The sequence below is a fragment of the Oryctolagus cuniculus genome, chromosome 17 (genome assembly GCF_964237555.1).
Source record: "Oryctolagus cuniculus chromosome 17, mOryCun1.1, whole genome shotgun sequence".
NCBI classification, from domain to species: domain Eukaryota; kingdom Metazoa; phylum Chordata; class Mammalia; order Lagomorpha; family Leporidae; genus Oryctolagus; species Oryctolagus cuniculus.
Window position 1 is genome coordinate 13,176,245 of NC_091448.1, and position 16,217 is coordinate 13,192,461.

The 16,217-nt window shown below is 44.9% G+C and overlaps 1 protein-coding gene and 1 long non-coding RNA gene across 7 annotated transcripts in view; both read right to left on the bottom strand.

Annotated features, from left to right (window-relative positions):
- Window positions 1–16,217, bottom strand: part of HELZ (helicase with zinc finger) — a 180,195-nt gene that overhangs the window by 9,553 nt on the left and 154,425 nt on the right. For all 6 annotated transcript variants that reach the window (XM_051825840.2, XM_051825839.2, XM_051825836.2 and 3 more), the window contains one exon: window positions 2,817–3,069. In XM_051825840.2, the coding sequence (XP_051681800.2) occupies window positions 2,817–3,069 (253 nt within the window). The remainder of the gene's footprint in view (window positions 1–2,816; window positions 3,070–16,217) is intronic.
- On the bottom strand, window positions 8,355–14,740 carry LOC138846038 (uncharacterized). The gene is made up of 2 exons (XR_011383416.1): window positions 10,752–14,740; window positions 8,355–10,271 (listed from the first exon to the last, which is right to left on the bottom strand). It is a non-coding gene; the product is annotated as an uncharacterized lncRNA (long non-coding RNA).

Genomic DNA, 16,217 nt, shown 5'->3' on the forward strand with positions numbered 1-16,217 from the left:
CGGACCTTGCTTCCAATATAATTCTTTTCCCCCCTAGCTAGCGTGGGTCAGCTTCTGCTTCCTGCAGTCAGATATAGCTTAGGACAATTACCAAAATAGAGAGAAGTAAGACATTTCTTTCTTTTGATCCTTAATAAGGTTGCTCTATCCTGGAATTCAAAACAAGTGAAAAAACAGAAGCCATAGGAAGCTTTCAAACCCAAGTCACAGTGGTTTATTCCCCTAAGCATCCTGGGAATGCATGATGGGCGCTAGTTGGTTCCCTATTACAAAGATTAAAAGAATTTTCATATCAGAAACACAGCTGTCCAACACTAGAATCTAGGGGTTATGTTGAAAATCTCTGTTTTTGGTCTTAAAATTTTATTTATTCAACCTATTATTTTAATTCATAAAATTGTTCAAGTGGTTGGCATTGTGGTGTAGCAGGTAAAGCCACTGCCTGCAATGCTAACATCCCATATGGGCGCCGGTTTGAGTCCCAGCTGCTCCACTTCCAATCCAGCTCCCTGGTACTGTTCTTGGGCACCTGTATCCACGTGGGATACTGGGAGGAAGCTCCTGGATCCAGGTTTCAGTCTGGCCTAGCCCTGGCCATCAAAGCCATTTCAGTGGCTGGAAGACCTCTCTCTCTCTGTCTGTCTCTCTCTATTTAATTCTGCCTTTCAAATAAATAAATCTTAAAAAAACCTCAAAGTTATTGTAAACCACTTATCGTTCTGGTGCATCTCTCCCTTTTCCCTTTAAATGTCACTAATCTCTTTTAAATTTCAAATCGATGCAACAACAGAAAGTTTTCTTTAAGCTCAAGAAGGAAACCTCAGACTTCTGAAAGAAGTCCTGTGCTAATGACGTTTCCCTCCCATGCACCACCTACTGCATTTCTCTACAAAACAAACATCTGATGAGCAAGAAGTGGGCTTTAGAACATCAGCAATTTTGAATTAATTTTTTACATTTAACTGTTAACTTTCAACTAAAAAATACAATTTGTCTTCTAGCAATGACAAAAATAATCATCTTATGTTTTCAGAAAAAATAACCATATAAGTAACATAACTTTCAGGAACTTTCTTATCTATCAGCTCAGATCAGATTTTATTTTTAAAGATTTATTTATTTATTTGAGAGGCGGAGTTACAGACAGAGAGCGAGAGAGACAGAGAGAGAGGTCTTCCATCCTCTGGTTTACTCCCAAAATGGCTGCAACAGCTGGAGCCAGACTGATCCGAGCTGGGCCAATCCAAAGCCAGGAACCAGGTGCTTTTTCCAGGCAGGTCTCCCACATGGATACAGGGGTCCAGGCACTTGGGCCATCTTCCCCTGCTTTCCCAGGCCATGGCAGAGAGCTAGATAGCAAGAAGAGCAGCTGGGACTCGACCAGGCCCATATGGGATGCTGGCACCGCAGGTGGAAGCTTAACCTGCTATGCCACAGAGCCGGCCCCAGATGAGATTTTTTTTGATTTTAGCCAAAAACTATTCTAAAACTTAGGTGAGGGCAAAGAATAAAGAAAAATGACGTTATCTTTAAAATAAATTATAAGAAATAAAACCAACAAAAAGTAACAATTATCATCACTGATTTGTAACTTTTATGTTCTCAGGAAATTCAAATATGATATCATGTGTGCATACATGTCAGATCTTAAAAATGACAAAGCTTCTCTGGGCAAACACAGCAATGCACACACAGTCGGCGCTGGGAACAAAAGCAAAGTCCTGTAAACAGTTTTTGCCATGCCAGGTCTATTGTTCTAAAAATGTGCCGAGAAGGCACATGGTCAAAAATGGTCAGTTACAGAAATGACAGGCTCACATCTGAAGATGTGAACAAGATTAATTTCAAATACAAAAGTGGTGCTACTGGGACAGAAATTCACCACATAGGGGCCATCGCCTGCAGCACCTGAATCCCATGTGGGCGCCAGTTCAAGTCCCAGCTGCTCCACTTCTGATCCAGCTCTCTGCTGTGGCCTGGGAAAGCAGTAGAAGATGGCCCAAGTGCCTGGGCCCCTGCACCCGTGTGGGAGAGCTGGAGGAAGCTCCTGGCTCCTGGTTATGGATTGGCACAGCTCCGGCCACTGCGGTCATCTGGGAAATGAACTGACGGATGGAAGACCTCTCTCTCTCTCTGCCTCTGCTTCTCTGTAACTCCGCCTTTCAAATAAATAAATAAATCTTTGGAAAAAAAAAAAAAAAACAAACAGTCATTCATGTTCCAAGCTAGAGAGGAGGGCTTTACACTTCTCACATCACAGTGAAGTCCTGAGTGCCCTGTCCTACTCCGTTTTTATTCTTCAGCCATTGCATTCTCAGTTCATTAGAACATCAGGAATAAACACAGGATTTCAAAACCCCAGAATGTTACACTTTGCAGGTCTTTCTCGTGGCCAAACTCTATAATATAGCAAAACTGGCAATACTCGCTTGACAACAAACCCTTAGAAACTGATACTGACCTAACCAACTTCCACCCTAACCCTGAAGAGAAAAAAACAAAGCAGAAACAGCAAACTTCTCCCAAGCAAAGGTGACTCTATCTATTTACAAACAGATCTGAAGTTCCACTATTGTTTTCATTCAATCACAGGTCAAAGTGATCTAAAGGATCTGTGTCCGAATCCGGACGAATCCACTTCCAGACCATAAAGACGACACCAATACAATCCTATACGAATACCCAGGCCAGAGGTACACTTATGAGCTACCAGCGCTCAGCTTGATTCAGAGACAACAATGAAAGCGAAGAGTGGGGTGGCGGAAGAACTGCACAGAAGGAGCTCTGGCAACCCCACCCCTGTCACTCGGCCTTACCTATCAACTCTCTGGGCTGGGTTGTCCTGCTGGATCCATTGCACGGAATGTTCTGGTAGGGGGCAGATGAGGTGGCGTTGACCCAGGACTCCGGGGAAGAGAAGTTGAGAGAAGCTGGGTTAGCATGGTCCTGGAGCTCTCTGCACGGAGCCAGACTGTCCCGGGGGGCGCTTCCTTCTTCAGAACAAGGCTGGACTGAGCTAGATGAGATTCTTCTTTGGTACAAGGGCCGACCGGGGCCTCTGGGCTCATACTGCACAGGGAGAAAGGATGTTTGTCATTCAGTGCACCTTAACCCATAGCGCTCCCCCAGCTTTTCACTCCAGAAAAATCTATGAAGTAGCCAGTCTCAAGAAGACTCTGTGACTATGAAACTCTCCCCCTCCAACTGTCCACCCCACATAAAGAAAGGCAGCCTGAGCTTGGACACGGCATCAGCAGTCCAGGCTAAAATAAAAACCCAGCATGTGTGTGATGATTTCTGCCTGCAAAACATGGGAGTGGAAGAGCTGGGTCAGCTCTGGAGTTCCACTGCTATTTTAGGTAACGGTAGACTAAGAGCAGTACCAAGGAGCACATTTACTCAAAATCGAGTGGCACAGCCAGCTTCAACAGTCCTCGTCTCTAGACTGAGTTCTTGGTCCTAAGCCTTCACAACTCGCCAACCGATGCTTTTCTTAGACTTGGTGGCAAGAGATGATTCCTCTTCAATGCACGTGTCTTTAGCAATCTTCAGTCGACACAGAAGACTCCTTGGCTTCCTCTGAAAACTCCTTTTCAGAGCACCTCATCGTGGTAGAGAGCAGAACAGTGGGTACCAGCAGTGGGGGGGGGGGGGTGATGGCTAACAGGCACAGGGGTGCAGGTGGACAGGAGGAATAACGTCTGATGTTGCATAGCTCAGTACAGTGACTATGATTGACAATGACTGTGTACTTTAGAGTAGCCAGCAAAGAGAATTCTGAATGCTCTCAATGCAAAGACTTGATAAATATTTGAGATGATGGATGGACCTGATCTGTACTCATTATATACATGTACTGAAGTATCACACTATACCCCATCAATATGTATTCTATTAAAAAAATAAATAAATACAGGCAGACATTTGGCACAGCAATTATGACACTGTTGGAGATGCCCACATCCTATCTGGAGTGCCTGGGTTCAAGTCCCTGCTCTGCTTCCAATTCTAGCTTCCTGATAATGTGCACCCTGGGAAATAGCAGGTGACGGCTCGAGTGGAATCTGGATGGAGCTCCTGGCTCCTAGCTTTGGCCTAGTCCAGCTCCTACTGTTGTGGCCACTTGGGAAAAGAACCCCCAGATGGGAGGAGCTCTGTGTTCTCTTTCAAATAAATACAAATAAATAAATGGAATTTGAAAGTCACTTATTTTTTTTTTTTTACAGATAGAGTTAGACAGTGGGGGGGGGAGGGAGAGAGAGAAAGGTCTTCCTTCCGTTGGTTCACCCCCCATATGGCCACTATGGCCAGAACTACGCCGATCCGAAGCCAGAGCCAGGTCTTCTTCCTGGTCCCCCATGTGGGTGCAGGGCCCAAGCACTTGGGCCATCCTCCACTGCCTTCCTGGGCCACAGCAGAGAGCTGGACTGGAAGAGGAGCAACTGGGACTAGAACCCGGCGCCCATATGGGATGCTGGCACCGCAGGTGGAGGATTAACCAAGTGAGCCACGGCGCCGGCCCAAAAGTCACTTATATGTTTGAAATCCTATTAACAGCAACTGGCATTATGGTGCAGTGGGTTAAGTCATCACCTGTGACACTGGCTTCCCGTGTGGATGCCAGTTCCAGTCGCAGCTGCTCCACTTCTAATCCAGCTCCCTGCTAATGCACCTGGGAAAGCAGCAGGAGATGGCCCAGGTGCTTGGGCCTCTGCATCCATGTGGGAGACCTGAATGTGAAGCTGCTGGCTCCTGGCTTTGGCCTGGCTCAGCCCTGGCTATTGTGGCCATTTGGGGAGTGAAACAGAAGATGGAAGACCTCTCTCCCTCTCTGTCTATAACTCTGTCTTACAAATAAACAAATCTTTAAAAAAAAAAAAGAGGTAATCATTTAAGCAAAAAAAAAAATATCCATTTGGCAGTTATTTCAAGATTTGTTATACATCCAAACGCCTCCCGATCTGTTCTCGTCTGGTTCTGGCGACCAGTTCCAATGCTGGGGTAGCGAGCGGTAGCGGGAAGACCTCAGCATCCCTCTTGACCCACGTTATCCGGGTTAGACCTCAGGTCCGCCTTTTACCAGCAGCGCCACCTTGGGCAATTCACCTCTTGGAAACTCCGCCGATAAAGCAAGTTACCCACAGCCTCCAGCCCATAGGATTCTTGAGAGGATGAGTCGGGTGTACATAGCACATACAGCACTTCCTGGCACCCGGGAAGGGCCTGCTGCTACACAACCACGTCGATGTCGCACAAAGGAGTTCCTGCCTAGACTGCACTCTGCTATTCAGCTGGCGGTCAATTACCATCCTGAGGACTCTTTCTCTTAGTATTACTGTTAGCAACAATTGGAAATCCAAGAAACAGAGGCTGGATTAAGAAGAAAAGGGCCAGCAATGGCTCAGCACAGTGACAGCAGGACTTTCCTGGAAACGGAAGACAGCACAAACAGGACTGCCAGGCCAGTTTGTTCCGGGGAGGAGGTACACAGCGGGTGTAAACATCGAGAGTGGTGGTCAGACCCTATGGAACCAGGGAAGGGAGCAGGTGTGGACTGGCTGCCCTTGTGCAGAGAGGCGGGGAAGGGGCAGCAGAGCGACTCTCTCACGGCAGAGCTGGGAGTGTCCAGGCTGTGCCTGCATCTCCACGGCTCAGCCTCCGACAGCAGTACTGCCACCTGTGCTGTGCCTTCCCCAGCTTTGTGCATTCTTCTGACTCTCAGTATCAGACCCAACTCATCTTTGCTTTAAATGCAGCCTCTTCACCTCCCCCACCGGTCAAATCCTCGGACTTCCATCCTGGTTTTCTCTAGCATTAACTGTCCTAATTACTTTAGTGGCAGCTATGAATTCTATCAGCATAACTGAACTTTCTTTATCTGGGCCATTTAACTAAGGTACGAGTCCTTATGAGTCCATATGAGGTCTGCAAAATCATTTGGTCTGGCCCTGCCAAGGCAACCACCAGCAAGACTCAAAAAATACAATATAGCGGGTTAATTGGAAAGTTGATCATTTTGCATGGCCTGCAAATAATGTTATAATAATATCTCAGTGGCCCCAGCAGAGAAACGGTTCCCACGCCTGGAGTAGAAGAACCAGCCTTCACACACTGTGCTGTTGTCTGTACTGAACTAACCCCGAAGGTTGCACCATGGCTGCCTGGGCAGTGTCCTCAGCAAGGTGTGTAACAAAGTCAATTAGCTCTTCACACACACACACACACAGAAGTATGATCTATTAATCTGAAAGGCAGAGTGACAGAGAGAGAGACAGACAGACCCACAACAGCCAGGGCTGAGCCAGGACCTAGGAACTCCATCCTGTTCTTCCACAGGGATAGCAGGTGTCTACTGCTTTCCCAGATACGTTGGCAGGAAACTGGATCGGAAGCAGGGCACCCAAGACTCGAACCCGCACCCGGATATGGGATGCTGGCATCACAAGTGCCGACAGCTTCCTCCGTAGCACCACCCTGCCAGCCCTGACCATTAGCTCCTCATGGACATGATTGGTTTCTTTCCTCTGAGTGGTCAGTCCCATCACAGTTTGCAGGGGATCACATTCTAAAGCCTTTACTTGTGAATACGTAAAAGTATACAACTCATGTCAGGTGTGGCTTCAGAAACAGCAGGTTCTAATGACCAAGTCTCCCAGAGACAGCACGGAATGTGTGCATATCAATTTCACACACTAACTTCATGAGCTCCTCTTCACTAAATATGTAACATAAACCAGTAGTAGAAAACATTTTTTTTGGCAACAGACATATTAACCACAAGGCTTAAAAGAGGAAAACCAAAAATCAGAAAGAAAAAGAAGGCTGATCTAAGAGGAGATAAAGCTCAGTTGAACTTCATAGAAAACGTGTATCGTTTCTGGCTTCCAAATTGAAATTCTAAAGAAACCACTCACATCGGCATGCACAATAGGATCTGGGTAAGAATAGTATAATGTAGTGCTAACAGTTCGTAAGAAGTATTGACAGAGATGAATGTGTAGGTGAAATACGAAATTCAATTTCAAACTGCATTATGAATATGATTGATCCTTTATGTCAGAAAGAGAACAGAAACTTGAAATTTTTAAATGCTGTTTAAGTTATATAAAGATTATACATATTTAAAAGGTCTACTGGTACACCTACTTCATACCACACAGTCGAAGGTAAATGTGAGAAAAAACGATTTGCTGCTTTGGAATCTGGCCCCAAAGGTAATTCTGCGCACAAGTAGAGAAATCTTGATGGCAAATGAATAAAGTGGTTTATTCCTATAAATTACATGCTAGCAGTTTTGTTGCTGTCAGCATACAGATCCCGCACCAGTTGGTTTTGTCAGATCTCCACCACAGTTCTGCGTTTCTCTTTGAGCTGTCATAAATGACATTAGCTTTTCTATTTTGCTTTTCAATTGCACACTGCTAGTACAAAGAAGTGTGATTGATTTTTCTGCATTCACTTTATATCCTGTGACTTTGTTAAACACATACAGATTTTTTAATAGAATCAAAACTATAGGGTTTTAAAAATATATATATATATTTATTTACTTATTTAAAAGGCAGAGTTAAAGAGAGATAAAAGGAGAGACAGAGATCTTCCATCTGTTAGGAGCCAGGAGCTTCTTTCTGGTCTCCCACATGGGGAGCCAGGGGCCAAACCACTTGGCTACTCTCTGCTGCTTTCCCAGGCACAATAGCAGGGCGCTGGATCTGAAGTGGAGCAGCTGGGACTTGAATTAGTGGCCATATGGGATGCTGGCACTGCAGATGGTGGCTTAACCTGCCGCATCACAGAGCTGGCATGAAGGTTTTTTTTGCTTTTGTTGGTCTGTTGTTCTTTTGAGAGGCAGAGAGATGAACAACAAAGCGAGATAAACAGAGAGCTCCCATCTCTATTCCCTCAAATGCCCTTACTAACTGGAGTCGGGAGCCAGAAATGCATTTTGTGTGGGTGGCAGGGATCCAATCACTTGAGCCACTGGTGGCAGACTGGACCAGGAGTCGGAGCTGGGAATTGAACTCAGACACTCCAAGGTGGGAGCCGGCATCTTAACTGCTAGGTCTGCTCCAGTTAAGGATTTGTTGGTTTGGGTTTTGGGGCAGATTTCTCAGGGTTTTTGTTTTGGTTTGTTTGTTTTCCTATATCAATAGTTTTATTTCTTCTGTATCAATTGCTCTGCCTTTGATTTCTTTGCTTTACCATACTGGCTAAGCTTTCCGGGGCAATGCTGAACAGGAGTGTAGAGTAGACACCTTGCCATGCTCCTAATCTTAGAGAGAAGCAAGATGGCAGCCGCAGGATTTTTATAAAGTTTCCTTCTATTTGCCAGGAGTTTTTCTTATGAATACACGTAATAGTTGGTCAAAGTGTGTGGGTTTTGGGTTTTTGTTTGGGGGTTATTTTTCACATCCAATGATATGATCTTGTGATTTTTACTCTTTACACTGTTGGTATGATGGATGACATTGGTTTTCAAATACCGCACCAGCCGTGCATTCCTGGAACAAGCATCGCATGGTCATGATGTATGAACTCTTTTAACGTATTGCTGAATCCAATTTACTTGCGTTCTGTTGAGGATACTGGCCTTGAGGTTCACAGAAATCAGCTTTTGGTCTGCTCTTTTTGTGCTGTATTCAGTTTTTGGTATGCAGTAATTCTGGCCATCGGACAATAAACTGAGAGACATTCCCTCACCTTCTATTCACCAGAAAATGATGTACAAACTGGTGGTTTTAGTCCTTACGCTGGGAGGAACTCAGCAGCGTGACCGTCTGGCCTGCAGATTTCTCTTTTGGAAGGTTTTAACTACAGATTCAATTCCCTTAACAGTTCTGAGTATTCGCATGCCATCCATTTCATCTCTAGTGAGGGCCTACAGTTGGCAGCATTCACACAAGTGATCCATTTCCCTGTGGGTTTGCATCCTCCTTCTGGAGGTCTGCAGGGATACCCGTCTCTCATTCCTGACATCAGTAGCTGTGTCTTTGTTATCAACCTTGCTAAATATTTATCAAAGAACCAACTGTTTAAGTCTCATTTATTCTCCTCTACTTTTTATTATTCCCTGCCTGCTGGTTAATTTTATTTTGCTATTCCTTTCCTAATTTTAAAGGACAGAAGTTAGATTATTGATCTGACACCTTTTCTTTTTTTATATTTTTTCAAGATTTACTTATGTATTTTTAAAGTCAGAGTTACAGAGAGAAAGGGAGAGACAAAGAGAAGGATTTTCCGTTCACTGGTTTACTCCCGAGGTAGCCACAACCGCCAGCACTGGGCCAGGTGGAAGCCAGGAGCCAGGAGCTCATCCGGGTCTCGCACGTGGGCAGCAGGGACCCAAGCACTTGGGCCTTCCTCCACCGCTTTTCTCAGGCCATTAGCCGGAAGCTGGATCGGAAGTGGAGAGCTGGGACATGACTGGTGCCCATATGGGATGCTGGCGTCACAGGCAGCGGCTTCACCCTCTATGCCACATGCCGGCCCCTTACTTCTTTCCTAATATAAACGTTTAATGCTATAAAAATGCCCTTGGCACTGCTCTAGCCCCATCACACAACTTCCGAATAATTATATTTTCATTTTCATTCAGTTCAAAATATTTCCAGTATTTCTAACAGCTCTCACTGGTCAAACACAGAATGAGCTGTCAAAAATATTATGACTACAATAAATTGAAAATGCAAATACTTAATGATACCTGACTTATAATGATATTGAAAGAGAAAACAAGAGGGGAAAGGAAGCCTCACTGAGGCCTGCTAAGGCACAGATTCCTTACTCTGAAAACTGACTGATAATGGCAAGAATTTATCCTACTTTTCTATATAAACAGTATTCTAGGTAGTAATCAGATATTCATGAGGAAAAGATCTCCTTAATAGATGAGAAATAAACACAGAAGGAACTGAAGGCGGTTTTAAATCACCATTTTCCCACCTCTAATGAAATGACAGATCTGAGCAACAATCTCCCTTTGCTGTGGAAATATGAAAGGTTACTGGCGAATGGGACTGATATCATCTCATCAATGATACACCACAATCAAAACTGAACATCTCTAAAGTGGAAAAAGACGGGTACTATGTACAACTTTCCTCATATGCATATAAAACATATACATTTATTTGAAATTACATTAAATACCATTCGGTAATTTCTCATCAAAACATTCTGTTTTTCCATGTAATGAAAACTCTTATTTTTTCTTTTAAGATTTCTTTTATTTATTTGAAAGGCAGTGAGGGAGAGAAAGAGAGAAAGATATCCTCCATCTGTCGCTCCCCCTCTTCGTGGAGGAACGACACAGGACCCTGCGCTGTTCTTTCGTCTGCTCGGCTCTCCCCGGGTTTGCTGCTGGTTCTTCCCGGGTTGGCTATCCCTTCCACCTCCGTGGAAGGGCGGTTCCCCCTGGCCACATTCCCCACTTCCGCAGGGGAGCGGCACACCGCCGGCCGGCTCTCTGGGGGCTGCACAGGTGTTCCCTTAGATGTTCCCCTTAGATGTTCCTGGTGCATGCCGTCTCTCTCCTCCTTTATAGTCCTCCTCTGCCAATCCCAACTCGGCTGCCCACACGCCGAGTACGCTGCTCTCCTCCAATCAGGAGCAAGTCCTACAGTTTACTGGTTGAACTGGAGGCAGCTGTGCAGAAGCTGTTTACTTCTCTCCCAGCGCCATATTGTGGGAGAGCAGATGCATAGAATAAGTCTTAATTCCAGTAACTCAGTCTAGTCCGGATTGCTCCCCACATCCATCCACTGGCTAACTCCTCAAATGGCTGCAACTCCCCAAAAGGGCTGGGCCAGGACAAAGCCTGGAGTTTCTCCCTGGTCTCCCACATGCGTGCAGGGGCCAAAGCACTTGGGCCATCCTCTGCTGCTTTCCCAGGTGCATTAGCAGGGAGCTGAATCAAAAGTGGAGCAGCTGAGACACAAACCAGTGCCCACATGGGATACCGGCATCACAGGCAGTGGCTTAATCCACTCTGCCACAACACTGTCCCCACAAAACCTGTTATTATTTAAAAAAAAAAAAAGAGATTTATTTATTTATTTATTTATTTATTTGAAAGGCAGGGTTACAGAGAGGCAAAGGCAGAGAGAGAGAAAGAGAGGAAGATCTTCCATCTGCTGGTTCATTCTCCAAATGGCCAAAACAGACGGAACTGCGCCAATCCGAAGCCAGGACCCAGCTTCTTCTGGGTCTCCCACACAGGTGCAGGGGCCCAAACACTTGGGCCATCTTCAACTGCTTTCCCAGGCCATAGCAGAGAGCTGGATAGGAAATGGAACAGCTGGGTCTCGAACTGGCACCCATATACGATGCCAGCACTTCAAGCGATGGCTTTACCCACTATACCACAGTGCTGGCCCCTTTTAACATTAGATTTAAGTTGCATTTTTTCCCTTCAGTTAATGAAAATAGTCTATTTAAATAGTCTTCCAAAGATCTGAAGAAGTTTTGGACTATACAAACTCTCCTGGGGTCTACTAACTCCTTTAAATTTAGCTCCCCCTAAGACGATCATCTAAGCTTAAAGCAATGTGCTGTAGTTTGATAGAGAGGCAAAGAGTTACTCAAAGAAAATAGGATGAAGGGAAGACAGGAATATCACTGTAAGATTAGAAACAAGCAACACTAACGAGTTAGCCAACGTGTGCTGGCTAAGCTGTAGTTTGCAACAACAATACCTTTGGGTTCATGTGATACGAACTATTGAAAAGCCCTTGATAAAGTATAAAATGATATGTTATTTTTGTTTGTTTGTTTTTGCTTGTTTAAAACATGACTCCCAAGTAATAGTGTAAGTTGGCCCAGAACTCCACAGACACACACAAGTACAACAATCAAGGCCAGGATGCTGGCCGTCAACAGAAGACACATTTCTGGAATGCACAGGGGCAGGTAGAGGAACAGCTTCCCTGTGCGCAATTCCACAGAGGCCGGGCTCTCAGAAGCACCAGCCACGATGGAGACAAAAGGAGGATAAGGGACAAAATCAGTTTGTGCAGGGAGCAGTCGGGTCCAACTACACTCCTCCCGTAACCACAGCGTGCCACTGCCAGCCACACCCCTACAGTAAAGGCCAAAAATAGGGAGCCCGACAACGGCTGAGAAGGGTGCAGGCCTCCGGAGGGCTTTGAGCACCAGCAAGTCCCCAGGGAAAGGCCCCCCACAGGCCCCGAGTCCTCTGACAATATTCTAAGTCGCCTGCCTGAGGTATTTTGGTGTAATAATGCAAAACTGACGAATACTAAGAGTACACTAAAATAAATGTGATTTTACAGCAAGGTGCATTACAATCAATTTAGGTCAAAATAAAGAAAAATACCATTTGAAGCATCTCACAGGCAAGGGCACTGATAATTTGCAAATAGTATTCTCCCACCAAGCAACGTTCGCCTTCCCATAGCCAAACATGAAGCAACAGAGGAGAAACAGAATGAATGCACGATCACATCTCCGAGAGAAACATCGGATTCACTGCTTGACATCCTGAACTACTTCGACTCTGTCTGGCTCCTGTTTATTCTCTTAGATACAGAAACAGTCAAACTAGCATTGAGAGAGCATGACATTCTCTCTAATGAGAAAATTGTCAGTTTGGGTAAGAAATACAATAGTTCACAGTAAAAGTTTATTCTTCAACCCAAAACTATTTGCATGTTCTCCATAAAATCCTAATTACCACAATGAAATAAATTTTTCAGCTTCTGAATAAAATGCAATGCCTTTTTGTTTTACTGGTCCAGAATATTGAGAAATTAAGCACATTGCTTAATCTTCTGATAGTTGAGATCCCAAAATTTACAGAGTACTCCAAACACTTCGCAGATACCATCGGCTAGATTTCAAAACCCAAGAATTCTAAAGCGAACCATCTCCCTTTCTCCCTACTTACCAACCATGCTGAAAGGGAAGACTATATACCACTGAGGGTTTAAGCCTTTGTTCCCAGAACATAATTTTTCTTCCCCATCATAGCAAGTTTTGTTTCCTAGTTCCCAGGAGTCAACTTTGCTCTTGTGAAAGAATTGACGACTCAGATACAACGGACTAGAAGCCAGAAGTCTCGGCTCCACTTCAATTTTAAACAGCTGCTGAAGCTGTCACTCCTGTAACAGCTCTTGTGCCTCAGTTTCTTTTTGTAAGAGTTACATGATTTTCAAGGCCCTGGCCAGTTGCAAAGCTCCAGGATTTATTTTAAAGTGTTCAATAAATCAGTCTTTGTCAATGAGAATTATTTTAAAAATGTCCAAACATAATCTATCAGCAACTTTGACAACCAACAAAAACTTGGCATACTTGCTAAAATACTCCAAGTGAAAGATGACAAATCCAAGCTTATTTAAGTACTTAAAATTCAGAACACTACAGACATTGCTAAGTACAAAAATTCAGATTCTCGACCCTGACCCTGACTCCACGCAAAGGGAAATTAATTTATTTGGAAGACAGAGTTACAGAGAAAGGTAAAGACAAAGAGGGAGCAAGAGAGAGACAGAGATCTTCCATCCGTTGGTTCACTCCCCAAATGGCCACAATGATAGGGGCTGGGCCAGGCTGAAGCCAGGATCCAGGAGCTTCTTTGGGGTCTCCCACCTGGGTACAGGGGCCCTAGTATCTGGCCCACCCTCCATTGCCTTCAAAGGGAAATTTCTATGCAGTGAGTTGAAAGTCCAGGGCCCTCACACAAAAACTTCAGAAAAAGATCTTGCATTTGCAAAATAAAAACATTTCTGACATTTCCACCCACAGCTTTCTGCTGGCCTTGCTGGGCCCCAGGCAGCTTTACATACACAGATTACACTTCTTCCATGGTTCCTGTTTCTTGACCTGTTGTTTTGGTTTCCTGATGCTTCTGCCTGGTTCTCAGTTTTCCGTGCTGAGTATTGTGGTTTGAATGTCCCCACCAAAACCTGGGCTGAAATTTAGGTCCTGCTGTGAGGTCTGAGGAGGGCAGAAACCTCAGCAAATCCAGCATCTGCCAGAGGCACTCTGGGTAGGCCACAAGAGCGAGGCGAGGCCTCGAAGCTGTGGCCCCAATCCAACGGGGCTGTGTCCACACAGGAAGAGGCGGGGAGACCTCTGCGGCCTCCAGACTCCTCAGAGTCCCTTGGGGCAGGAGGGGCCTCACCAGACTGGCCACGTGGCCCTGAACTTCCCAGCCTTCAGAACTGCGAGCCAATAAAGCTTTTTCTTGATAAATGATGTAACTGGTACTGTCCAGTTACAGCCACACAGAATGGACTATGACAGCAGGATTATTCCTTCTACGTCCATCTCCTGCCAATTGCAGTGTTCCTTTAGTTTTAGATGACAATTCTATTCAAGGACCAACACTCAGGTTTAATTTTAGAGTCCTTGGGTCTTAACTAAGTTCACTGTTATTGCTTAAAGACTCAGCAACTGGGGCTAGTGCCATGGCTCATTTGGTTAATCCTCTGCCTGCGGCGCCGGCATCCTATATGGGCGCTGGGTTCTAGTCCCGGTTGTTCCTCTTCCAGTCCAGATCTCTGCTATGGCCCAGGTCCTTGGGCTCCTGCACCTGCATGAGAGACCAGGAGGAAACACCTGGCTCCTGGCTTTGGATCGGTGCAGTGCGCCACTTGTGACGGCCATTTGGGGGGTGAACCAACAGAAGGAAGACATTTCTCTTTCTCTCTCTCTCTCACTGTCTAACTCTATCTGTCAAAAAAAAAAAAAAGGCTCAGGGATTCTTTTGGGTTTATTATCCATATATTTTTTTAAAGATTTATTTTATTTCTTTGACAGAGTTACAGAGAAAGGTAGACACGGAGAGAGAGGTCTTCCATCCGCTGGTTCACTCCCCAGATGGCTGCAATGGCAGGAGCCATACCGATTCAAAGGCAGAAGCCAGGAGTTTCTTCCAGGTCTCCCACGAAGGTGCAGGGGCCCAAACACTTGGGTCATCTTCCACTGCTTTTCCAGGCCATAGCAGAGAGCTGGATCGGAAGAGGAGCAGCCGGGACTAGAACCGGCGCCCATATGGGATGCCGGTGCTTCAGCGGGGCATTAACCTGCTGCGCCACAGCACCGGCCCCCATATGTTTCTATGTTCATAAATATTCTTCACATTGAACTGTGAAGACATTGTTATTAAATATATGATCATTAATTTTAAATTCTACTGCTAATATTTCTAAATATAAAAATTAGCATTAACATTTCAAAAACTACTAACTATCTAAATAAGAAGAAAAACCTAAATTACAGAACTGATATACAAATTTCCACAAAGATAATTTTCAGTTTAAGTTAAAGTTCCCCATATGGTTCCTGATGTCATATTATAATACATAGCTCTAATGTGCAAGGTTAGCCAGCCCTTTCACATGTATGTATACAAACAAAGAACTAGGAGACAGGTCAGCTACTTAATTAATTAGGGCTCTATTTATAATTACAATATCAAAGCTAATCACCAAGGAAGAGCTAAATTAAATGCTCCAGTGGAAACTCCAAGTCTCATTAATTATGGTGCCAGAAACTTTAATTAAAATAGGACATCTCATAAAAATGAATAGCTTTGGTAATTTAACCATGAATACAGGTTGAATTTATTAGTTCGCTGACTGCTGTCGCATTCTTTAGACGGTTATTAGTTCCCGTACATTGGCAATCTTTCCAAGAAGACACTTCCAAGCAGGCTGCACTACTGCCACCTGGTTCCACAACACAAGCTGTAAGCTCTCGTCACCCACTTCTAAGGGGAGAAGAGGTGCGATCGATCAACAGCTAAGATTATAATCTTCAGGCTACTTTTGTACAACACTTTGCTCCATGAAAGGGAAGATGGGGAGGGAGGCCAGGGACAATCAGACAACAGTACTGACATCAAATATCAACTAATGTAAGAACTAGAGTTGTAGGAAATGAGTAGATGGTTCCAAAACCAATACAGAAAACAAGAGTTATTTGAAGCTGGCAAGGTGGTATAATGGGTAAAGCCGTCGCCTGCAATGCTGGCATCCCAAATGGGTGCCTGTTCCAGTCCCAGCTGCTCCACTTCTGATCCAGCTCCCTGCTAATGCACCTAGGAAAACAGTGGAAAATGGCCCAAGTCGTTGGGCCCCTGCAACCACATGGAAGATCTGGATGAAGCTCCTGGCTCCTGGTGTTGGCCTGGCCGAGGCTTAGTTGTTATGGCCATTTGGGGAATGAACCAGTGGATGGATGATCTCTCTCTCTCT